Source organism: Corapipo altera, unplaced genomic scaffold (genome assembly GCF_003945725.1).
Source record: "Corapipo altera isolate COAL_440 unplaced genomic scaffold, ASM394572v1 104, whole genome shotgun sequence".
In the NCBI taxonomy this organism is placed as follows: Eukaryota; Metazoa; Chordata; class Aves; order Passeriformes; family Pipridae; genus Corapipo; species Corapipo altera.
In genome coordinates, this window is record NW_020884920.1 from 2,854,618 (window position 1) to 2,879,269 (window position 24,652).

Genomic DNA, 24,652 nt, shown 5'->3' on the forward strand with positions numbered 1-24,652 from the left:
GAACTCCTTTGAGCATTTCAGGTAAAAATACGCTGAACAAAATCAACTTTCAGCAAGTCTGTGCTACAAAGTGCCACCCCCCCATGGCTGCACACTCTGCCACAGGGCAGGAGCAGGTGACTGCTCAGCACTGGTGTCAGCCCAACCCAGCAAAAGTTTAATCCAACTGTGCTAGAAATAACACATCACATATGTAGCTTCTTACACAAGTTTTGTTTTTTCTTTTTTTAAACACTTTTACAAACATATAACACTTACAGATAGAATCTTGGAATGTAATGTAGGATCTGTAAACATTTCCAGTCTACCAGCTGTAGTAATAGTTCTTTAATTCCTGCATTTGGATAAAGTGCTTCATACATAAGGCTATTTGAGCAAAGCAAAGATACAGGATATTCCAGGCAGGCCATATTCACACCCTTTGAACAAAAATTTGCTTCTTGTCTCCCTCCAGCAGTTTTGAAAATACCCACTCAAAAATGCCCTTCTTCATCTGCTCAGCGAGCCACAGCTCAGACTTAAAGGAGGAATTAACACCTTAAAACCTTACTTTTCCTTTTGTGCTGCACACTGAGTTATTTACAGAGGTTTTGATACCCAGCTCTGCTTCTGACCTGGCAGTGAGGGCTTCTGGCTGCTCTAACAGAGAGAATGAATGGCTCAAGGCAAGTAGGAGAGAGAATAAGTCCAGGAGGACAGGCAGCTTTAACAGGGTGTAGGACCTTACTGTGTGGTGGGAAAGGGAGTGACTGACAGCCAATACCTGTTATATCTGGATTTATTTCCTGGTGGAAACTGTGAACTGCTGGGTGAGAGAGAGCACGTCACAGAATCACTCGGAGTTACTTTCTGTTCCTTCAGGATTTAGGAAGGAACAGAACAAGCACAGCTCAGGCTTGCACTTCCCTTTGCCAACCCCTCTCTGCAGTCAGGTCAGTCCTTTCAGGAGGATGCTTTCCCCAGCCCTGACTTCCAGGTCATGTCAAAGAGCTGGGATGTTACTGCTCCTGCTGCTCTTGTGAGACTGATGTGGTTTAAGTTCTGTCCCCAGCTGGTGAGCTTTTTCTTTTAGGAAACAGCACAAACTGAAAGGTGTAAATTAGCCTGTTTCAGGTTCCAGGAATTACACCCTTGCATGATCAAAGTGGGAGAGTAAAAGCACTGGAATGCAGCAAGGCATCATTGAGCACATTACAGCTTAGGAGGATGGAAAGAGAGAGAAAGAAGGATCAAAGATTAAAGTTGTATTGTAAATACAGTTTGGAGTCTTTCAACACGTGACACTGGACAAAAAGCCACTTCACAGTTGGAAGTGGAGAAGCCCTCAGGAGTGACAAAAACATAGAGCCCTTTCAATAGAACAATTTCCAGGCAGCTTTCAGAGTCTCAGGTTTTGACCACCCTGGTACCTACACAACAGACCTGACAGAGACACTGACACAAAAACTGGATGCCTTTTCTACCATCGCTGTTTTGAACACATGAAGGTCCCCTGACTTCAAGCACACACAGAAAAGCTTCCATTCACAAAGGCACGTTAACACTTTGACATCACCTCTTACAGGAGCATCAGCTCCTGGATAGGCAGCACCCACTCCTCAGTCTGGTTTGCTTAGTGTTTACTGCAGAAGGCAGTAGCATGGAGGTCACCACAGCTGTTTCCCCCACACTGACTGGGGCAGACAGGCAGCTGAAGTCAGCCTGGTGGATCCCCTGGATTCCCTGCTGCATCCCTGCAGGGGAAGGAAGCTGTGCTTGATGCTGCCCTCCGAGTCTGACAGATCCATAAGCTGAACGAACAAACACAGTAAGGAAATCCCTCACATACTGAGGTAAACATAACAGTTCTATTTGCACACTGACCAGTCTCCCAAAGGAAAGGTTTGGAAACTAGGGGTTGTATGAAATAGTGTCTGCATGTGTTTAGGAATGAGACAGAAGCTTGACAGTCCAGTATGAAATAAACTCTGAAAGTGCCAACAGCTGGATCAGCTTTGAGAATACAAGGCCTCTGTTCTCAAATACCAGGTGAACAGAGTAAAAGCAAAACAAGAAAAACCCACCCCCAAAACTGCTCTCCTCAGAGAGGCAAGGGCTGACAATGGAGGAATGGGTGTTTTCTCAATGTAATTCCAGTTCCTTTATAGGTCCTGTGGTCTGTGTTTATCATTATTACAGTCTCTGCCTTTGGACTGTAGAATTCTTGTTCTCAAGGAGAACAGGAAGGAGGAGTTAGTCTAAAATCCAAATGTCATTTTGATGTTTGTTTTTTGGGGGATTTGTTTTTTGATTGTAAATAAAGTCCAAAATTAGAAATTCTTTCTAGAAATGACAGGTGCAAAGTTCCATTCTGGCTAACGCTTTGCGAGTGCTCCCATGGAACACTGCCCAGTCAAACAAATTACACAGAAGATCCACCAGAAGTATCAGATCTTGCCCCAAAACATACAGTATTTTCTCTTTGACTGCTCAGCACATCAAGCAAACAAGGATAATAAACAAGGGAGGATGGGTGCTCAGACTAAGCCAGCCATAACCAGCCAACACCTTCTAAAGATGCCAGGGGTAAAGAGCCTGTAAAAACCTGGTAACACGCTTTCCGCACTTGAACCACAAACCATCTTCCTAATCAAGACAAGGTCAAGCAGAAAAACCTTCTGTGCCATTCCTGAGATAATAATCTTCTTTGTTACTGGACTGTAGAAACATTTCCCTCCTCTGACAGTTTGCTCTGCCTTGTGAGCAGAATCTCCTCTGCCATCGCTTTGGAAATCTTTAGGAGAGAATCAAACCTGTCGCAGCCATTTGCAGTTCATCTGTCTCACTGCACAAGGCCCACACACAGGAGGAAAGCAAGTTAACATTTGAATTGTTAGAAAAAGCTCTTAGTGCATTCTGAGAAAGGCTGGCTACACACTGCTTAAGGCCCAGCACCTGAGGAACTCACCCACATCACTCTGTTTTACTTAATTTTGATGAGTGTGAGGAATGGTTATTCCAGTCTCATGAAACTGGGCAAGTAATTTATCTTGCTCTTAGCTGAAGAAACTAACCCAGAATTTCCACCTGGATTAGGAAGAGCTTCATGCTGTACTGAGTTTTCTAAATTTATCAAAAAAAAAAAAGGCAGCTTTTGTGATTAGAGGATTTAAATACATTTCCTGCTAATGGGGAAGTTCCCCAGTAGAAAAATACTGTAATGGTTCCAGTTTGACAGCGAGCACTCATCCTTGTTAATATGCTTCCTTTTTACCCACTCAAAGAAAAGGCTAAGAAGCCAAATCTCAAATTCCCCTTTAGAAGCTATTTTGACCCCAGAGAAGGCAGGTTCAGGAGAGACCTGTTCACACAGTTTTGCTGCAGACGTTTGCAGCTCCTTGGATTACCAGTTTCTCTGGAGGATGTGCACCATTTCCCCCGAGGTAACATGATGTGCACGTTCTCCTCCCCCTTTGCCTCCCGAGGGAAAGTCACTGGAGATACAAAGTGGAGAAAGATTAGTCCCTTTATCTCAATCACAAATCATTCTGAAAACCCCACTACCAAGGGCTGAGCTGTTTTTAGAGACAAGAACTGTCACTTGTCTCCTGTCCTTCACAAACACACTCCAGTGTTACCCACAGCCAGGAAAAAGAATGACAGTAACATCCTGATAAATACTGATTTTTTGTTAATGAACTTTATCAGCACTGTGTTCCAGCCTGCTGGTATAACAGAATACTTCTGATATTAGACCAAAGAAAACATCAGCCTTTGGGTCAGCAGCTCTCCAATGGACCTGAACAGCTACTTAACAGAGGGATATCAGAACCTCCAGAAGAAAACAGCTACCTTGTAGCTATTCTGCTCATGTAGTAGGACTGGATTACAGTTAAGGAGTGTTTTATTCAATTATTTTCTCATTTATGCCAGGCAAACTCCTCTGAGTTCCTGAACCCAGCTGTCTTTGGCCCCAAACTGAAAAATATGAGCAAGTCCCCAGGCTGCCCTGCAACCATGAAGGGAAACACACTGACAATACAGTCCATCCAGCCTCATGGGAGAACCCCATTACACAGCAGCATTGACCCCTGCCCAGTTGGGTTACAAAATCCAACCACTTCATTCATTTTGTGCTAAGGTCTAGCAGTAAGAAATCAAATCCAGACATCTACAACGGGATGGGGGATGGCTTTCAGCTTTCCTTATGCACACATGTCCCTAACACAGGCCCTCCAAGGCGTAAAAGGCAATTTATCTCCACTACAAGCAAGTGCTTCAGTTATCCCGTTCATCTCAGCACTTCAGAGACTTCAGTGCAGAGATGTGTCAGCACAGCTGCAGATAAACATGACTGGAGGACTGTTAGTACAAGATGCAGAGGCATCAGCAACAGCACTGCAGCACTCGCTGTGCCAGGCCACATCCCGACCCTGTGGAGAGTGTCTGCAGGACAACCAACATCAGCTCTGCCCCAGAGCACTGCAAATTTAAGAGATTGTCTTTATATCCTTATGTTCTGCCCCACATCCAGTCTGTCTAAATCAGAGAGCAGCTCAAAGCAGCAGTATTAAAAAAAAAATAAAAATAAAAAATAGCTGTTTGGAGGATTCATTTTAACATCTGGAGGTAGAGGTCCCACCCCTTCGTTGATTGCCCTTCTTGCTCCATGCAGGATGCTCGGAGCATTAACTGGAGAAGAAATTTCCCTCTGGAGGTGACAGTGGTGGAGTTGGCATACTACTAGATCCCACGAAAAGGCAGCTCAACTTCGGCTTCAATTCGTTCCAAACTTTACTCATCTGTGAGTGGAAAAGGAGAGAAAACAGACGTGACCACACGGTAGGTAACAATCTCACCACACTGAATTTTAGCAGCAGTTTCAGGTACTCAAAAGCACAACATAAATTTGCTGAAGTGTTTTCAGGAAACTCAGTGGAGCCAGATTGTCCCTTCCAGACTGGTGCTACTGGAGCTCCCTTAGCATTTTCCTGAGCATGCATGGAAGGGAGATTTCCCATACCTTGGTCAAATTCCTTCACTGAAGGGAGGGAAGGGACCTGAAAGAGGAGAGACTTTTCTAATACAACAAATGCAAGGAATTCTGTATATGGGAAATATTAAAGGCCATATTTAGGGGTTAACAAAAAGGAGCTCTTAGAGCAAAAGCAAGGAAGTTGTTCCTTGTCATACAATTTCTGTGTAGCACCACAAAAAACCAGATTCATCCAGCAAACACACATCATTCATTACAGAATAGCTATTTAATGGCTGGGTCTTCTTCAACTACCCATAGGATAGTTGATGAGAGAAGAAGAAAAGAAATAAAAACCAGCAATTTGCTGCAAGAAGATACAGTCTTTTAGAGGCCAGCCTTGATCCTCACTCCAAACTGGAAAGACCTTAGATGACTTCTTAAGTTATGAAATAGCCCAGCTGGACAGATGATTAGAGGATGAAGGCCAACAGGTGAAAATAAATACATTCAAATTCTCATTCATGTTTTGGGGAAGAGGATACAGTCCAGAAAAACTCACCTCTTTGTGACCCTGGATCTGGGAGTTGACAAAGGCCCCCAGAATGTGAGAGGTGAGAGGCAGGTAGATGTGGATGAGCTGTGTCTCCTGATGGAGGCAGTACAGGGAGAAGTAATTCCGCAGCTCCATGGTCAGGATCGCGTTTTCTTGCTGAAACAAGAGGAGCTCTGTGAAATGCATTGCCAGGAAGGGGCTGCCAAAGGAGGTTCACTTACAGCAGGAGAAAACAGCATTCCTCACCCTACCAGCAATTCAAACACATATCAAAAACCCAAAAAGGCAGATCCTGGACCCATTTGATACAACGGCAACTGCACTTTCCACCCTGCAGCCTGCTGGTTTCTACAGGTCCTGCAAATGATGTGCTGCCAAAGGCCAGTAGTAAGTGTGGAGGAAAACAAACACCTTTTCCACGTGGCACAGCAAGTAGCTCAGATTTCCCAAAGTACAGGCTACCCTTTCAGCCCAATGGCTTTCTGCAAATGTGACAGAGCAGCACCATCACAGAGTCCAGTACCACCCTTTGCTCTCCCAGGAGCCTGCCCTACCTCCACAATCCGAGACTCCAGTTGCTCCACTGATTCTGGTTCTTTGTTCTGCACAGTGGCACTCATCATCTGCCTCTTCATCATGCTGTACTTGTGCAACGCCCGCTGGTGCTTGTGCAACACCCCCTTCTCGTGCCTTTCACACAGGTCCTTTATGGGAAAAGAAAAGAACAGGTACAGAGTGGAAGCCAAGAGTCAGCAAACACACAGCCAAGTACATTAGGAACACAAACACATGGTCACTCTTTATGCAACTTCCCTGCTGTAGATTTTTGTTCTTTAGTTTTCAAGAGGGTCAAAAAACGCCAGTAGCTTAGAATTCAAGAAAAAAAAATCTGCTTGAACCCAGACCAGTGAGCTTAATAGGCAGCCGGGAGCATCACTTCTGCCAACACTTTGGATCTTATCAGGCCTCTTATCTTTTCTTGACCTTCTCAAAATTGAGTGCAGGCAATTAACTGTAGTAAGAGCTTGCCAGTGTCCTTCTATCTCAGTCCAGGCCTGGGAATGTCGGGAGAGGCTGCCTCATACAGTTTCAGTAGGTGCTTCTATAAAAAGTACCTTTGATCATAGATTAGTATTAACAAAAATTCTTTAATTTGTAACTCGGCTCATATCTCCATGAACAAACCAATAGTGATCTAGTTCACTGCTTTGACTCAGAAGCAGCCAAATCTGAAAATAAAAAGTTAGCTGATCCATATAGTTCAAGCATTTGTATTTTGAAATTCCTTGCAGGGTTTGCTCTTTGGCAAGTTCTCATCACAAGCCGAGCTGATCAGTAAGGCTGCAGAGCTGGTTATGGCCAACAGTTGCTCCCCTCCCTCTGCCAGATGCCCAGTTTGCCTCTGAACTGGCCTCCCAGACAGTTTTCCATCCAGTTGGCATTACACCCTCTAAAAAGCACAAGCTTGCTCTGAACAACTTTCTCGTTGGCAGAAGAACAGCAGAGCTCACTTTATAGGACTGGAGTAAATCCAGGAAAAGGTTCAGCTTCTCCACCACATCATTCTCTTCCTGTTTACCCTAGAAAACAAGGAAAAAGTACATTTTACGTAAGCCTGGCAAGAACCAACATCCCAGTCCTTCACCTCCTCACACCACGCAGGCTCTCCCTGCATTCTCCAGGGCACATTGGTGCTTACACAACTGCATCAAAAAGCTTTCAGATGGCACTGGAGTGTGTTTAGTCTTCAGTGTGCAGAACAAAGACCTGACTGAGGCAGGAACAGCTTTTCCAACTGACTGATCACTATAACAAGAGGAGTTGGTTTCACAGCCCTGCATGACAGTCCTTTCAGCACACTCTGCCTGGAATGTCTTGCTCTTGCAGATTCCTCCAATCTTTCATCTTCCCTTCTTACAAGATAACTAATCCATTAAAGCTCTGAATACCTGCATGTTCCCCATAATAGTTCATGCATCAGAAGGCAGAGATGAGACACCAAGCCAAATTTCACTACTAGTTTTTTTTGTTTTACAAAATACTCTCTTTTCTTCCTGTATCAATAGAACTCTCTGGAGCATAAACTCTGGAGAAAAAGACCCGGTTTGACTGATCTACAAAAGCATGCTCAGTGTTTTAACACAATGAGATGAAGAGCAGTGAAGACAAAATTATTACTTTTCCTTTCCAGATTGTCGTTTTCTCACATTATTCTGACAGTCATTACCACACTGCACACTTACACAGGAATATGATACTTCTGTCTGAATCACTCTCATGTAATGTTTAAGCACATGAACTTCGAAACTTGATTCAGAAATAACTTACTCTGGATTCTCTGTAGCAGATTAGTAAGACAGAACACAGGATTCTTGGACAGCTCATTGAAGTAGTACAACTTAACGTGTGCAATAATCGTTTAAAATTAAGAAAGAAAGCAGGTTTTCCCCTCCTTTCCCTTGCCAGTTATATTTTTTTTCCCATTTAAACACAGTCCAGTTATTTCATTCAAGCTTGAACAAGCAGGCTGGTGGTTGAGGACGAAAGTTTGAATCACCATCTCCTTCTTAACTCTTGAAGAGCTTATGTCCACAGAGCTCATGATTAAAGATAAAGTTCAGGGCAGCAATGTACCACCTCCGTGTTACAAAAAAAAAAAAAATAAAGAAAAAGAAAAAGACAAAAGTCAAGAACTCACCTGCTGCACAGCCTTATCTGCCAGAAGTGCAAATTCAACAGACAGACCCTTCAAGGCTTGTTTCAGAGTCCCCCATGTGCTGTTATTCAAAGCAGCCCAGGAAGGAAGTGGGGTAGTGTCTGAGCCCAAAGCACTGGAAGGAGACAAGTAACGGTCACATCTAGGAGACAAATTCCACTGAGCAGATAAACTTATTTGCAGAGAGCAGTTCAGAGTTCCAAATCTGTCTAAACAGCTCACAGCGCTGAGCTGCTACTGCCCCAACACAAATGCAGAGTTAATTGTGTACTTACTGGGGAGAGAGACAATAAAACCAGTACCTGAATGCCAAGGTATTTATATTTTGTTTCCTCATGTTCTAGGGAATGCAGCCTTAATGGTAACTGTGCATTTCTTTTTTTATAGTAGGAAAAATTGATTATGACCTGCAGCATGCACTGGAACACCTATTTTCACCAGACTGGAGGCATTACAAGAGTTTTGAGTTCTGAAACAGCAGTAGAAATGCTCATATTAGCAAAGCCTGTTCCTCCAAACCTACCTGAGCTCCTTCCCAAATATGAGGAGGTCGGAGGCGTTATCAATGGCTCGAGAAGCGATTCTCTCCGCACGGTCTCGAAGCTTATAAAAGCTGTTATAAATATTTCTGATGAGCTCCCTGCTGGCAGCAAACTGGGCCTGTATGTCAGATGGGAGGAAGTCCTGAAGGAGTACAGAGAGGTTACTGGTGGGTAAATCAGAGGCATACCACAGCCTGCAGAGAAAAAGAGGCTTCCCTCTTGTGCTCACTCCCTCACGCCACGCTGTAACAACTCCGAAGAGATCACCTTTCCAATTCAGTTGTCCAAGTCAGATGTCACACAAATAGCCCTGATTTTCAGAGGCATAAAGAGGTTCAAATACCCAGCGTATTTGAGTTGACAATATCTGCAATTCTACTGTGCAGTTAAAACAGGGGTTGTGAGGTTTCAAGCTCACAAGTTCTAACCTAATCCTACTGGTAACTCCCAGCCTGGTAAAGTCAAGAATGAACTGAAAGTTCAGCTCTTTTTGACCAGTGTATCACTGCTAAAAACCTGAACTAAGCTCCAGTTGCAAAACCTCCTGCAAGCACTGCAGGAACCTGAACAACAACTTGCTTTAAAATTGCTCAACGAACACAGTAGATTTAAAACTTGCCACAGCACTAATCTCTGGGATAAACAGATAAATGGAGAACTTATAACTAACTTCTCTCTAACAGTCCAAATTGCTCTCCCACAGGGAGAAGAAGACAGACAGAATGAGGGCATGGACACGTGGGAAGACATCCATCTAGATATTAGCTTTTAAATTGTGCAATTTGTGCATGTATTTGTTATGCAAGTACAAGTAATTGCTGAGAAACATGTTCTGAGCAGGATTCATTGTTTAATCTTTATCATATTCATGAACCAGCATTTAGCTACAAATTTCAAGACCTTAAGAGTCAAATGTTTATTTGATCTTTTTGATAAAGTTACAAATTCTTCAAACTCTGTAAACAACTGTCTCCTACCTAAGGTGTCCATCACTCCACAAATGCCATAACTGATCCACCAGGAGAACAGAGCCATTCAAACCAGAATTAATACGTTGCAAAAAATTCCTATACATACCTTGGCCTGGGTGGCTAATTTGCAGGTCATAAACTCATCTCCTACTCCCTGGACCAACTCCCTTAGCTTATTCTGTACATCCTGGAGAAAATACAGAATCAAATCAGCATGAAAGAACTTAGTAACAAAGGTCTCAGATGTATCTCAACAGTAAGACACGTACAGCTTTACCCAGGTTAGGTTTAATTAAAGGAAAAGTATAATCTGTATTCCCCTAAGAACAGTTATAATTTTCAAAATACTACCCTTCTGGTATTGAGTGAAATTACCTTCCACTTTCCAGCTGTAGAAACACCTACTGAGAGAAAATTCTCCTCGTCACAGGGAGCAAAAACTTGTAGGTCAGAAGCAATTCTGAACCCTGTGCCCAGTGAAGCAGTTACAGGCAGACATGCAAACTCAGGACTATTGCTAACAAATACTCACTGAGCCACTGAATGACAGGAAGAGTTTCAAGAGCACATCTTCTGAGAAAGGGGGGTGTCGAGCCACCAGGTTTATAAAACGCTTCAGCGCTCTCCTCCTCGATTCTATGAATTCTCGATCAGCTACAGGAAGAAACATGGAATTTCAATTAATTCACCTCAGGTTACAGCTGCTCAGAAAGAGAAAAGCACTCAGGCCAATGATTTCCTTGTACTTACAATCCTTGCTTGAGCACTGCAACAAAAACAAGGAGCGGTTACCTACAGTCTGTCAGCTCCCAAAAACAATCTTTTAGATTGACCATTTGAATAAACATTCCATCAGGTGGTTCTTTATATCTTACCAAAATCCAGCATATATACCTCTGTGGGGTTATTTCCACAGGGTGGGGCAGGCAAGCAGGATAAACAACCAAACCTAAGGCCTGAAACTTCCACTTACAAACTGTGGGCCTACAAAGATTCTTCTTCTTCTTCTGAATCAACTTCACAGCGGGTCTGTAGAGGAGATCCCAGTCTGTTTGGCAGTATCCATCAGGATACTGGATGGATACTAGGATCAGTATCCATCTCTTTCATGCAAGATGTCAGAAAGCACTTTGGAAGATCTGCACAGCAATCTGCAGTACATCCATCCAGAGCCTTTACTTGTCAAACTAAAAGAATTCTGCTCCTCTTGCTGAAACAAGAAGAATTTCAATCTGGCAGTACTGCAGTAAGGCAGTAAATCAAAGTTCCTGGAGTTTTTCAGGAACGGTGAATGATAAAAAATTAAACTAAAGATTGAAGGAAAAGAAAGCAGCATAGAAGGGAATTACAGGAATGCTCTTATCCAACGTTCTCATATCATGAAAGGTTATTACTCTTTTGCCTCAGTTTTAAGCTGGCAGTTAGCTGGCTGTGAGGACTCTCACTGGTGATCTTCAGTACAGTATCACCCACCAATTCCTTTTTCTGTCATTGTGGTTGCAGATCTTGATTTGGCTTTGCTCACACTTCAGCCAACGTGGACATTTCTGAAGTAACCTACACACTTCCTACAGGATCTGCCCCAGCTGGCTGCTGTCCTCCAAAAGGAGCAGAGCAGGTGAACAATCTTCCCTCACACGACAGAAGGAGGGGAGCAGAGCAGCATCAGGCTCAGTGTAACTCAGCAGAGGAGCACACCAAGGACAAATTATGGAGCTTTGTCCATCCGGCTCTAGGACTAGGAAGTTGCAAGAGTCACACATCTGTGCTAATCCATCAAATCCTGTGTCAGTCCATTAACCTGCTCAGAAACAAGAACTACCCACTCCATTTCCTTTTTCCTGTTTGCAGTTCCCATTAAGCCCAATTCCACAGCTCTTCTACATGCAGAGTCGCTGGACTAAAGGCAATCAGCACTCTCTGCCTTATCACACCTTTGCACTGTATTAGAACTGGTCTCCCAGCACAGTTTGGGAACTAATCCTATCGGGTTTTTTCTTAAACTTATGAGATGTATGGGAAGAAATGCACTGGTGAATGCACAGAAATATCAACAGAGTGGCAACACAAGGAAATAACAGTTGGCTGACAAATTATATATATATTGGTAGCTTCTTTCAAACATCCTCTCTCCACTGACATTAATCAGAGAAGGCTGCTTTGCTCACAGCTGTTGCATGAAGTGGAAATTCTGGAAACTCTGACTGAGGACACTGAATCAGGTTCAATTCAACAGATGGGTTTCGCAACCCCAAAAGAAAGGTCTTCACAATTCACATTCCATCACAAGAACACAAGGCCACTGGAGCTTTTCAGTGCCAGGATTTTGCTGTCTTCCAGTTCACTATACACCCTGCTCTGCTCACTGTTTACCAATTACTGCAGCAATGCACAGACTCCTCAACTGAAATCAATTATTTATTGAAACACAGTGAGCTCAGTGCCATGGGCAAGAGAGGAGACAGTGAAAAGCTTGTTCTTTCACAGATTAAGTATTAAACAATACGGGATTTTATGCAGTTATGCAACATTTGAAATATTAAATGTTTAAAATCGGTGTCAATATTTGAGATTAATGAAAAATGTTCCTGAAGGAGCTTTGATATGCTTCCGTCTTGGGATACTGGTTTTTAGGCTAACAGCTAAAGTGTACTTGAATGACCTGACACTGATTCCAGCCTCAGGTTTCAGTTTCTGGTTATGCTAAAAAGATCACAGAATCATAGAACCATTTAAGTTGGAAAAGAACTTTAAGATCACTGAATCCAACTGTTAAATTAAGACTGCCAAGTCCACCACTAAACAATGATCATCATAACATATTTTTCTAAAAACCAATACCTGCAGCTCTGCCGTGCTCTTGTGTAGAATTACACCTAAAATCTTATTAGGAAAGTCATTCCACAGGAAGAAACCTCACTGAAATTTTACATCAATATCTCACCTATAGGAATTTCTAGGATGGCAACAATTCACACCTCAAAATTGTGTGTTATAACATCAAACTTGTTTTCTGAGCCAAGCAGAAGCAAACACTTCCAACATTTACTTTTAAACATTTACTTTTAACACTATCACCTTGACCAAGACCCCTCCACTGAAAAAGCAAGACCCAGGTTTACCTCCCAGCATCCTCTTTGGTGGCAGTGCCGGCACCATGCGATAGGGGAACTTCTGGAGCAGCATCTCATGGAACACCACAAAGTCATTGTATCGCCTGTAGACTGAGCATTTGAACCTCTGCAATTAAGGAAGGGGGAGAATAAGTCAAGTCACAGGTTAGACAGCAGCAGCATTTACTTTTTTTTTTTTTTTTGCTATCAGCTGCCCTAAATGCAAAAGGAAGAAAAGAAAGAAATCATAACCAGAGATTGCAGAAACGACCCATTTCTCATTAGAGGCCTTGTGGTGGGAAGGAGGGAGGAGATTAAACACAGCCATCACAATGTTGCCCAAAAAATTGCAAATATCCCTAAATCTGCTGTGGTTCCATAGCATTACCCCTTCCAACTCTCTGGTCTTCCAAATTAGACAGAACATTGGGAAGGAGTGCTGACACTTTTAAAGTGCTCTAGAGAGCTCTTTTCTTGAAGTACTGCAAGTCCCTGAGCTCCAGCTCTTAGGATCTTTCTCTAAATCAGTTTTAAATCCAGAGGTGGCAAAACAGTCTTAGACCATGTTAAGCTACTACTCAACCCAAATGCCTGATGCTTTAATTAAACCTCACAAGAGGAGAGACCTCACACTGATGTTAGAGCTATAAACAAAGACTGAAAGTTCCTTTAAAACCTTAGGCCTTCATGCTGCATTTCTTAGATCAATATGTAGAAGAGGCCAAAGAAACTGTTTTCTCATTCCCAAAGGAGTTGGTAGCAGCTAGAACAAGACATTTAGGAGGCAGAAATCCTCTAAAAACAATAAATAAATAATCCACAAACCCCCCACACTATTACTACAGATTCAACCACTAATAGGAAAGACTACAGAGCCCTCTACTCATCCTCACTGCATTTGGATCGCACGTCATCCACCACTTACAGTGGCACTATGCCAAAATACAGCATGAGACACACAACTGGAGCCCAACAGACACAGCCCCAAGGGCCTCCCTTCAGTCTGCTCTGAAATCTGATGTTGGTTTGTGCTGTAGAATCTCAGATGAAGCTGAAGGCCGAGCTACACTTCTTTTCGAGGCAGCATCATTCTACAGCCACAGGAGACATGACAGCGACTGAAAGGAATCGGTCATGGGTTCCTAAATTCAAAACCTCGCAGGACCACCAGGGTCACTGAGTCCTGAAATCACAGGCAAAAATAAACATCCATTCCTAGAAAGCCCACAGAAGCATTCACCATGTCTGCCCTTTCCCCTCACAAGTCTTTGACAAACTTAGGGACATCACCCTAAAAAACCTAAAGCCCCAAAGGTCACTGCAGACAAGTGACCCAAATGTGTCACCAAATACATACAATGATGACTAGAACAGTTCGAGCACTGCTCAATAACTGATGTTTTGGTGGTCTGGGAAGCGTCAATCACACATGGTCTGCTTGGAAGAGGACACGTTTCCTCCTTGAAAAAAACCACACAGAAGCTACTGGAGATATATTTCACTGGCAGCACTACAAACAGGAAAAGACAAATCATCTTCTATCTTCTCTTATACCAAGAGAAGAACCTACAACCAGCATCACCCAACACACCTACCTAATCAGTCAAGACTTTGCCAGTAGCAACTGCACAGACACTGTAAAGAGGATACACTCTCACTGAGCCCAGTGATTGTTCACATTACCTTGCTGGAAACCTCATATTCCACATGTTTCAGAAAAAGGCCCTTCTTCTCAGGTATAAGTTCCACCTGCACACTATCCTTGCTCAATAGCTCTTGTAGGGTGTGGGAAAGCAGCAGTGGATTTCCCTGGGGCGTCTGCATTAGAAACTGTTCCGCTTCCCTTGGTTCATTTACTGGAGGCTTTGCCAAATCTAGAAGACAAAAAGGGAAAAAAAACCAGTAGACCTGATAAGGTACAGTAAAAGAAGTAGCCTTAAAATATTCTGCTCTCTTGTTTGGTGCTCCCAGAGTGGTGCAACACAACCAGAACAGTAGCCAGGCCACTCCCCCAGGAGGTTATGCTGCTTCACACACGTTCAAGACATTGGTACCTCCCTCCTCACAACACCCAGGAGCAACACCAATTATATCGAGTCAGAAAGACATCTCTACTAAGCAAAGAATCACAGGCCAAATTTGTTCTGTGAATCAGCTAAGAGGCCTGCATTTCCTGTCTGTCCAGCTCCCACCACAGCAGGATCTGCCAAAATGAACGAAACCCTAGCTCAGCACTTTTGGATCCTGCCTAGAACAACTCATGGAAGGGAAGAAAAATGTGTCATTTTACTGCGCTGCAGAAATTTAATCCATTAATTTTGCATGTCATTACAAAGGAAGGAGACACTTCATTTGGCATAATTTTATTAAACTCTCTGACACTATGCTACAGTGAGAGTGAATTACAATAATTTACTATGTCAACATGCTCAAGTTCGAGAGCAAGGGAAAAGGGTTCCTAACAAGGGCTACCAACACAACAATTCCTCAGTCACAGCAAGCTGTGGCAAAATCTTTCAAACAAACCTATTCCACTGCTCACAGCTAGAAAACAAACACTTTCAACAGTGAATAAAATCATAGCTAGGCAGTTTTGCATAGAGAGAGTCTAACTGATCCTCTGCTAGATGCAAAGTCAAAAAAAGATAGGTCTTAAGAATGTGGCCCCAGAGGACAAAACTACATCAAAGAAGGGGCAAAGCTGATGATTCAGAGTAATCAAGTGACTGACCAGAGTCCATTATCTCAATTTGACTTCATAACCACACTACTGTGTGGCTGTAAACTAAGTTTACATTAGTTTTCAAAGTAATCCTTTTTTTCCACCCATAAGAATCAGTGTGAAAGATGTGGGTATAACCCTGGAACCTATTCAGCCCATACCTGAGTTCAGTCAAATCCACTGATGAAAAGGTACCTAGAAAAGCCAGGTAGGATTCATCATCCCTTCCTTGCCATTGTGCAGAAGTTCCTAAATGTAGCTACAGTTTTGAGAACACAAAAAGACAGTAACACTATGGAAGCAATAAGCATTTCTTTAAGCTTTGATACATAGTTCAAAAAGTTGTTAACTTTGTAAGAGATAAACTCAGGGAAGATAAGAACTCTGACCTCCTTCTGATAAGGATTTCCTACCTGCTCCTTCATGTCCTCCAGGCCCTGATAAATGGGGAAAACAGATAATCTTCAGTTTCTCAGATACATGGCATCAGACTCTTTATTATTTGCTCCACAAAATGGCTTAAGGAAACCAAATCCAGGACAAATGACCTTATTCCACATGTCTCATCAGGCTTCAGATGCCTGCTAATGTGACTCAGAGAAGCAAGTCTTAACACCTCTTCTTTATTAGACTAATATATATCACCTGCTAACCCCACCTATGCAGCAGCTCCTAAAAATTTCCAGCTATCTGCCAGAAATTTGCAGTAAAATAATGCAAGCTAATTCAGTGTTGGTATGGGATACTGCTGGATAAAGTGATAACACCTGTACAGCCACTTTCCAGAGAGATGCTGAACTGAAAGAAAAAGGAGGAAAGAAAATTCAAGGCAGAAGATTTTCTTGTGTAGAAAAATCCTTGCCTGCCTGACCTTTCATGGAGCAGCAAGGTGCAATAAATCACAGTATCAAGAAGAAGGGTCAAAAATACACACAAAAAGAACTATGGAAAGCAAAAGGCATCGTGGACCTCCAGAGCAGAGGTTCTCTCAGTGTGCACCCTTGTAATTCTTGGGTTTAACTGCTCAAGACACAGCAATGAAGTGCAACATGACACAGCAGATGTTGTTACTCCTCCAAGGCACACACACACACACACACACACAGAGAATTCCAGAGCCCTCTGTGATGTTCAACACTGGCTCACACAGAATTGCTCCAAGCTGGCCTCCCCAGGAGAGGCTACTCAAAATACACCCCAATTTCTTCCCTAAGAGCAGTGCCAATCTGTACTGACACAACATTCTCCTGCCTATTGATTCACTGTCTCTGCTTCTCATCCTTCTGCTGGACAACCAACAAAGCAGTGCTTTCACAGCATAAACTGGTTCCTGACCTTGGGCTCGGCACTGTCTGGTAAACTACTGAAACCCCAGTGGCAAAAGACAGGTATCAGGAGAAAAGATAATACAGGATGAACCATGAAACCCTCAGTATTTCATCTGTAACACCCAGATCCTGCAGCACAATCAGCCAAAGTGATGCTGAGGACTCTCAGGTTCATTACAGTGATCTGAACCCACATTACCTCCTAAAACATCTACACAGTGAAGCCCCCCAGAGATCCAGACAAGACTCCACATTTCTTTGACAATTCAGCCATGTTGCTCTTTTCTTGGTAATTCTTCTCCAGTTTTCATCAAGTTATTCTCTAAATTTGCTTTCTAAAATTCACCTACAGGAAATACCTTCTCTTTATCAGCAGCTCACACATTTGGCTCTTCCTGAAATATTCTGTAGCTTCTTTACACCTCAACCTTGTCTAAACGTGTGAAATCACACAAACCAGACAACCATGCAAACAAGTTTGAATAATTACTGTTTAATTAATAATCTCAGTGTGTCTGCTATCAACAAGACAGCTACTCAGACTGAATCTACACCCTCAGACTCTGGTCTGATAGCACAATAAGATGACTTTGGAACAGCTGTTAACCTGTTTTAGGAAACACTTAACGTGGCATTAACACTAACCCTACAGAGCAATATATACTGGAGCTATTCTTCAGCCCATTTTTCATTCTACTTACCAAAGAGCCTATTCCAGAACAGCCTCAAGAGCCCTGGCCAGGAACGGTGGATAATAGTGGGAACTCATTGGTATGAGCTCCTGTGTTCAACCAGTAAAAGGATTTACATGCATTGTAACAGAACACTTAACGCTTCCCATCACGCACTCTCTGCTGGAGAACAGCTAATTTTGAAAACATTCCCTTTGGTTTCAGCAGATCATTATCTAGTGAAGTTTATATACAGAGAGCAGCAAGTGAATACAGAAACGAGGTATGGAATGGTCCCCTGGAACACTGGGAAGCAGACAAAAATAAAAACCAGTTTTTTCCTGCAAGCTATGCTCTTGCTACAGCAGTTTCTCAATCTGTTGTCAATAAGAGATCAGGAAGTGGACTGATATAACTGAAAACAAGTTAATATAAAAGTTAAAAATAATACATATAAACACACATATGCAAAACAAGAAGACAATAAGATGACAAGAAATAAAAGCCTGAAGAAGCATTTAAAGCATGGCCTAATTTTTGTTACATCGTAAAAGAAAACAGCAACAAAAACACTGCATAATACTTTCTTTTTTTTTTGTGCCAAGTCAGGTAGCCTTTGGACTGAAGGGAGTTGAGAAACTCACCCAGAGAACAACTGAAATAGAAAATTTCTCCACTTTAGACCACGTATTTCACACCTCAGTTAGCACCTGACGTTCATTACTCCAGTGATACAACCAGGCACCAACCTGCCCTCCACCGTTACCAGTTTCCTCCACGTAAATTTCTAAAATCATGCATTTATGAAAGGCAGAGTACAATTCCAAGTACCTGGTCAGCTGCACAGAGGTTTTACATGGAAGCACATCCAGAGGAGAGGAGCAATGCCAGGGCTGGAAGCTCAGGAGCAAATCACGCCACCGATCTCCCTTCCCTATTTAAGCTCCGTCAATCAGATTTGGAGGCCTTATCTCCATTTTACTGATGGCTGATACAAACTCTTTATTACACCAGGTGCTAATCAGATAAATTTATCAGACACGATTAAGCAGATGGTGCCAGAGAATTACTTGTAACATTAGCAGCATATTTTCTAGAAGGAGGAAGGAGTTTGAAAGGAAGCAAAACCTTTAGGAATAACAGCTAAGATTTATTCTCCATCCTCACAGACCACAGCTGTGGGGAGCAGAGGGGATCCAACCCACAGGAAACACAAAGGAGTACAAAAACTGGTTTTTACACAGATACCTCAGATTTCCCCCTGGAAAAAATGAGGGCTCCACTACAAACTCCTGGGCCAGGAATTCTAAAGCAGCAATGTAAATATCATTCATCAGCATTTCCCCTTCCTTTCTGTCTTCTCATGAAAAGCCTCAGGAATTATGGAAATGCCTTTCCCCCTTATTGTGTCAAACACATTCCTCCATAATTCCAGAATCCACTGTCCACATCAGCCTCTCTGAAAGCTGGTGCAGATTTCAACTACAAACTCAAATAGATTCCCTTCTTCGTTTTATTTTTTTAAAATCTTACATAATTTGAAATCCCCTAAAAACACAGAAAGAAACAGAAGTCCCACAAAAAAAAAAGAAAAAAAAAGGCAAACAAAACTTTGTTCCTATTAAAGGCTTTACATATTTTTTGAGACAACTGTATGCAACTTGTTTGGGGGTTTTTAAGGAACTTAAACCCATGGCATTCTTATTTAGAAAGGAGCAAAGCAAAGGAATCAGTCTATGTAACAAAGCCAACTGCTCCACAACTCTGAGTTCAACATGGAAGGCAAGTCTGTATTTCTCACTGGGTACAAGAAAAGTAATTATATTTAGCTTCACTCTAATTAAGAGTGCCCTTCCTTCTCCTTCCCAACAATTCCCTTGTAAATACAAGCTTTCCAATACCAAAAGAAGACAACATAAAGTAACACACATACTATCATAAAATTAGATGTTGGAAAGCAGCATTTTGTTTTTCTCCTTAAGGAAAAAAACAAAAAAAAAACCCTGAAAACCATCACCACAGCTTTCTCAATGCAGATGTCAAATATGTACCCTGCACTAGCTGGTCTGGGGTTTTGGGGATTTTTTTTTTTTGGTTGGTTGGTTAAGTTTTTATATTTTCCTTTGTTTTTGAGATATTGAGGGCAATTTGGTTTTCATTTCTGGAGGGGTTTTTTTGGTGGTTGTTTGTTTTGGGTTTTTTTCCAACTAAGTTTAAGATTGTTATTCAGCACTTGGTGCTTCTAAAATTGAAAAGGAGAAGCAATGGCACAGCTCAAAAATAGCTGAGGCTATAGCTTTATTTAATAATATTTTGAAAGCACCTGCATTTCTGCATTCCCCTACAGTTGTAGGCCTCCAACTGCTTCCCAAAATATCACAGTCACACACTCCAGCAGAAAAAAAAAACCAACAGCAAGTTACCCCCTTCCAATGTAACACAGATTTATTGTGTGTAAAGAACTACCTTTAAGCCTAGCACCCCGCTCTTTTGATCTGTGCTGTTAGATCAACTCATTAATTGATTTCCCAAGTCTGGGAATACAAGGAACACATTCCATTCACAAGTCAGCCATGAGCCACAGTCCTCAGATGTAGCACACACAGTAAAGTGAGACGGAGCTACACACTTTAAAGAAATAACAGGATTAGCAGAGAAAAGTCCATGGAGGAATGTGCCCAAGGATTACAGAGACAAAAAGTTAAATCCTCACTAGGGCACATTCCCAGCTCACAGTGACAGACTTCTAAACTACCACTTCTCACAAAGAGGTTGGAAGTGTAAAAATTCACACCCAAAATGGTAACCCAGCAAGCAACAACCCATACAACTGTTCTCTGGGAAATTTTTACAAGGACATTTTAGCCTGACTACAGAACTGGCAAGTTTCCACAACCATCTGTCCTTACACAGGTCAAGAACATCCCATCAGAAGAAATGGTTTATCTTTGTTTTGCTTCTCATCTTCCTCGCGTGTTTCTCACCCTCCCAGTTACACTGGGGGAAAACTCGATGTCAGCATTTAAGCATTAAAAAAACGGCATTGCCACTCCACACACTTCAGCCTCCCAGTGGTCTTTTCACACATTTCACAGGTAGAAGCAGCTCATTCACATCCCAAATACTGTTGAAAGGTAATTATCAAAGCTCCTGTCCTTTTTTACCAGTTTCACACGTCTTAACTGGTAAATTTTTCTCCATCGACCTGCACCAACCCATAAAACTTGAAAACTATTGGGGAAATCAAACTATTTATGTGCAAACCATACTGTCTATAATCTGTAGAGTCCTCCCCACCAAGCCCTCCACAGGCTGCACACACAGTTAAAGATTTACCATTAGAAGAAAAAGAGACACCCCCCTCCCTCCCCAGCCAACACACCTGGATTAGCTCCCTACAATCGTTGCAAAACACTCAAATGGAAGCAAAAGGAAAGAAAAGTCAATAAAAGCAACTCTGCAAAACTGACTTTAATGTATTAGACATTATCCTTTTTCTTCTCTCTCTTGATTGTGCTAAAGTACTTTTAACTCTGTAAAATCAAGAAGACAGCATTTGTTTGTGCTGTCCTAGATGGGCATTAACGATCCCTGCCAGGACTATCATTACTCTGGAGATTCAGATCCTCCCAAAAAACTTACTGACGAGCTGCTGATCTCCAAAAAAATTACACAGGGGTGCGAAACTTCCAAGATCTCTGAACTCTCATCATGATGCTTAAAATAAAAACATTCCTACTTTCACAGTATTATTTTTCTTTACATAAAACCATGAGACACCTCCTTTCAGTGCTCACCATATAATCGTTGTCAAAGAAAGCCAAGTTCTGAGTAGGAACTGAGTAGATTAGACAGGTACAGAAGCACCATCACCAGAAGTTAATCAGATCAATACTCCACTTGGAGAAAACTGTTTTATCTCTATAAGGCTCCTGAAGCAGATGGTAAATCCAGAACAGACATACCTGAGCAAGCTCTCTCTTTGGTACAGTAGGACATTTTTTCCACAAAGGCTGCTGCTCAATATGTTACATCAGTCCTGGACAGAAATATTCCAAAATAATTTGTTTATAAGCATTATCTGCATCAGGAGCATCACAGGCCTAACAAAAGCATACCCACTGGATCCTGAATATAATCCAACCAAACCATTTTTCCCTGCATTAAGCTCACCTACTAGTAACTTCTACTCAATTTCTTTTCCAAACGGAGAAAAAAAACCCCAAACAACACACTATGCACGGAGCAGGTACAAAACTTAGACACTTTAAAGAGAACTTTAGAGAACCGTATTACCCTGTTTCCCTCTAAAAGTTTCCCTCAGTTTAAACGTTAAGGAGTCCAAAATGTTATTCCCTCAATTCACCCAGGAGCTCCCTCCATCTATCATTTCGCAATAAGCGCTGGCAGCACTTGGCTGCGAAGTTTCTCCATCCCAGATCCAGCTGCACGCTCCCAAAACTCCAGCGTTTCCCGGCTGGATGTGCCGCTCGGGCTGGCGCGGGGTCTGCCCCCATTGCCCCGCTGCCGAACGGCTCCAAGGTGCCCGGGTCCAGCTGGGCGGGAGGGGACCGGGGGCCACACGAAGTGTCCCCAGCGCGCAGGGAGCGCTCGGCCGCGTGACTCCCCACGGGAGAAGTTCTGGACCGCGCCCCGGCCCCGCGTCCAGCCCCGCAGGAGGGCTCCGGGCAGCTCATCGCCCGCGGACACCCAGCCGGGCACCGAGCCGGGCACCGAGCCGGGCACCGAGCCGGGCACCGGGGCGACCTCCGCGGGCAGGTACAAACCCCCCGGCCCGGGCGCCCCGGTTCACCCGCGAGGGGCAGAGCCCACCGTGGGACGGGACGGGACCCCCAGCGCACCGCCGCGGGCAGCCCCGCCCGGAGCCGGGCCCCGCCGCCCCGGGGCGAGGAAGGAGAGGCGGCGGCGCTTCCCCGCCGGTTTTGGAGGGGAGCGCGGCCCCGACCGCCCGGGCGGGCAGAGCACGGAGCGGGGGCGGCCCCGCCGCCAGCACATCCCCCTGTGTCCCCCCGTACCTGTGCCGGCCGTGCCCGCGGGCGGCTCGCCGTCCATCGCGGCCGCGGTCATGTGAGGCCGGCCCGGCGCGGCCGCCCTCCCCTCCCCTTCCTCCGCAGGGCGGGGCGGGCGGGCAGAGCCGCCTCCCGCGGGGCCGGGGGCGAGGGGTGACACGGGGGGCTGTGCCCGCCGGGGATGGGACAAACGCCGGCACTGCGCGGCCGTGTCCCCGCACAGCAGCACCCCGCGGCTCCCGCAGGGGCAACGAGCCGTCCCTGCCGCCGACGGGATGGCTCCGAGCGCTTCGGGACCGCTGCGGGGTTAATAACAAATCCCCTAAACATCTTAATAGCAAATCTCCCAAACATCTTAATAGCAAATCTTCCACACATCTTAAACCATATAAAGAGAAGCGATCGGCTCACGGGCTTAATATGGGATTATTCCGAAATGTAACTGATTTTTTTTTTTCGTGAAATCTGAAAAGGATGGTTGTTGGGAATGCGAAGTTCAGGGAGACTTTGTTGTGAGCTATGAAAAGTAGGTAAATTGCTGTTGAGGCTGTACTTTGGGGGTTAAGTCAGAGAATAACAGGATCAATTGGGTTGGAAAAGACTTCTGAGATCACCGAGTCCAACCTAAGACAGAAAAGCACCTTTGTCAACCAGACCATGGCACTCAGCACCAAACCCAGTCCTTCCTTAAACACCTCCAGGGATGGTGACTCCACCACCTCCCTGGGCAGCCCATTCAATGTCTAATCACCCCTTCTGAGAAGAAATTCCTCCTAACATCCAACCTAAACCTTTCCTGGTGAGATTAAGACTATGTCCTCTCATCATATTAATTACTCCCAGACAATTCATTTTCTTTCACAGAGTTCCCTTTCCCCACGGCAGTCCTGCTGCCATCTAGTCAATTAATGAAGTTTCCTATATTCAATATATTTCTATATTTTGGATGCATGTGGATTTTTATGAGATATTCTTAATGATAAGCTGAAAGTAGTTATTTAATGTTTTTTCAAAGAAAACGCCATTGTACATTTTGTGCTGTGCTCCTGAAGGAGTGCACTAACACAGGTAAATATGGTAAAAATCAATATTAACCTATTCAGGAAAGCACAGAAATATGAGCATTTGAAATGCAAATACCCTTTCCAAAACTGCATAAAAATAAGAATTGCAGGTATGAGCACCTCTCATTTTATTCCTGATTTTTCCCCCCACTTCCTGTAGTTTATTAGTCAGGAATGATATGGTTGACACTGATGAAATGTAAGGCACATGTGGTTTTCCTGAAAACACCATCAAACAAGCAAAACTCTCTATAGATTCTGGACCTCCAGATTGAGATATTACCAATCCATAATAAGGCTTTATGTTTTCAATATCCAAAGTATTGGATGCATTCACTAGTTAATGTTCCTGATATTTCTTAGTCACGGGAAGATAAATGGTTATGCCCACCGTATGCAGAGAGAACTAAACCAGAAAATTATGAAATGAGAATTATTTCAGGTGTAATTCCAACCATAAGGCTCCCCCTTGAAACCTTCTGTGCTGCTACAAAGATGTGAATGAGTCGAGTGGTTCTCCTTCTCCTCCTCCCTCGGTGCTGTTCCAGCTCGGTCCCAGAGCGTGGGTGCAGACGAAAGCTGGGTATAAAATTAGAAAAGCACGGCATTATTCGAGCTGAGAGGCCCTTCAAATCATGTTTGTACAGCAGCAGAGCAGTTTTGCATGCTCAGCACTTCTGAAAACTAAGCCCCACAGGATTTTTCGCCTATATAGCATTTTTTGAGAAAATGAATAGAGGAATCAACACGTTCTCATTTAGCTATAGATTTTTGATTGGTCTGTACTTAAGCTAATAGCATAACTATTTATTTGGTATAAATAAGACATTCTCAGCTGAAGATTGCTTTGGAGTCTTGAAGAAAAATACTGTGAAAAATAATTCAATTGCAGAAATAATTTTTTGAACAGGGCCAGAAAGACTCTGCTTGACATAAGTCGTCGAACACTTCTATATTCGCTGGAACTGCAGTGAAAGCTTCTGGA

The 24,652-nt window shown here is 43.4% G+C and overlaps 1 protein-coding gene across 2 annotated transcripts; it reads right to left on the reverse strand.

Moving 5' to 3' along the window:
- Nucleotides 1–222: 222 nt before the first annotated feature.
- On the reverse strand, nucleotides 223–22,675 carry SNX8 (sorting nexin 8). 2 transcript variants are annotated; one of them, XM_027656563.1, is made up of 12 exons: nucleotides 22,607–22,668; nucleotides 21,539–21,615; nucleotides 14,536–14,726; nucleotides 12,862–12,979; nucleotides 10,272–10,393; nucleotides 9,846–9,926; nucleotides 8,750–8,910; nucleotides 8,209–8,341; nucleotides 7,022–7,090; nucleotides 6,065–6,214; nucleotides 5,517–5,666; nucleotides 223–4,781 (listed from the first exon to the last, which is right to left on the reverse strand). In XM_027656563.1, exons 2-12 carry the CDS (start codon nucleotides 21,570–21,572, stop codon nucleotides 4,668–4,670), a joined length of 1,323 nt encoding a protein of 440 aa, XP_027512364.1. In that variant the 5' UTR covers nucleotides 21,573–21,615; nucleotides 22,607–22,668; the 3' UTR covers nucleotides 223–4,667. The 2 variants fall into 2 exon arrangements, with proteins under 2 accessions (XP_027512364.1, XP_027512363.1); XM_027656562.1 differs by lacking the exon at nucleotides 21,539–21,615 and having other exon boundaries at nucleotides 14,536–14,728; nucleotides 22,606–22,675.
- Between the last annotated feature and the right edge of the window lie 1,977 nt (nucleotides 22,676–24,652).

Bases quoted from the DNA above. Each gene is read 5' to 3' on its own strand.
- SNX8 (XM_027656562.1), bottom strand. From the start codon at position 22,661: ATGACCGCGGCCGCGATGGACGGCGAGCCGCCCGCGGGCACGGCCGGC. The intron at 9,927-10,271 runs GTGAGTATTTGT...TATTTTCTCCAG, and splicing joins TCCTGTCATTCAGTGGCTCA to GATGTACAGAATAAGCTAAG. The intron at 8,342-8,749 runs GTAGGTTTGGAG...GTCTCCTTCCAG, and splicing joins ATATTTGGGAAGGAGCTCAG to TGCTTTGGGCTCAGACACTA.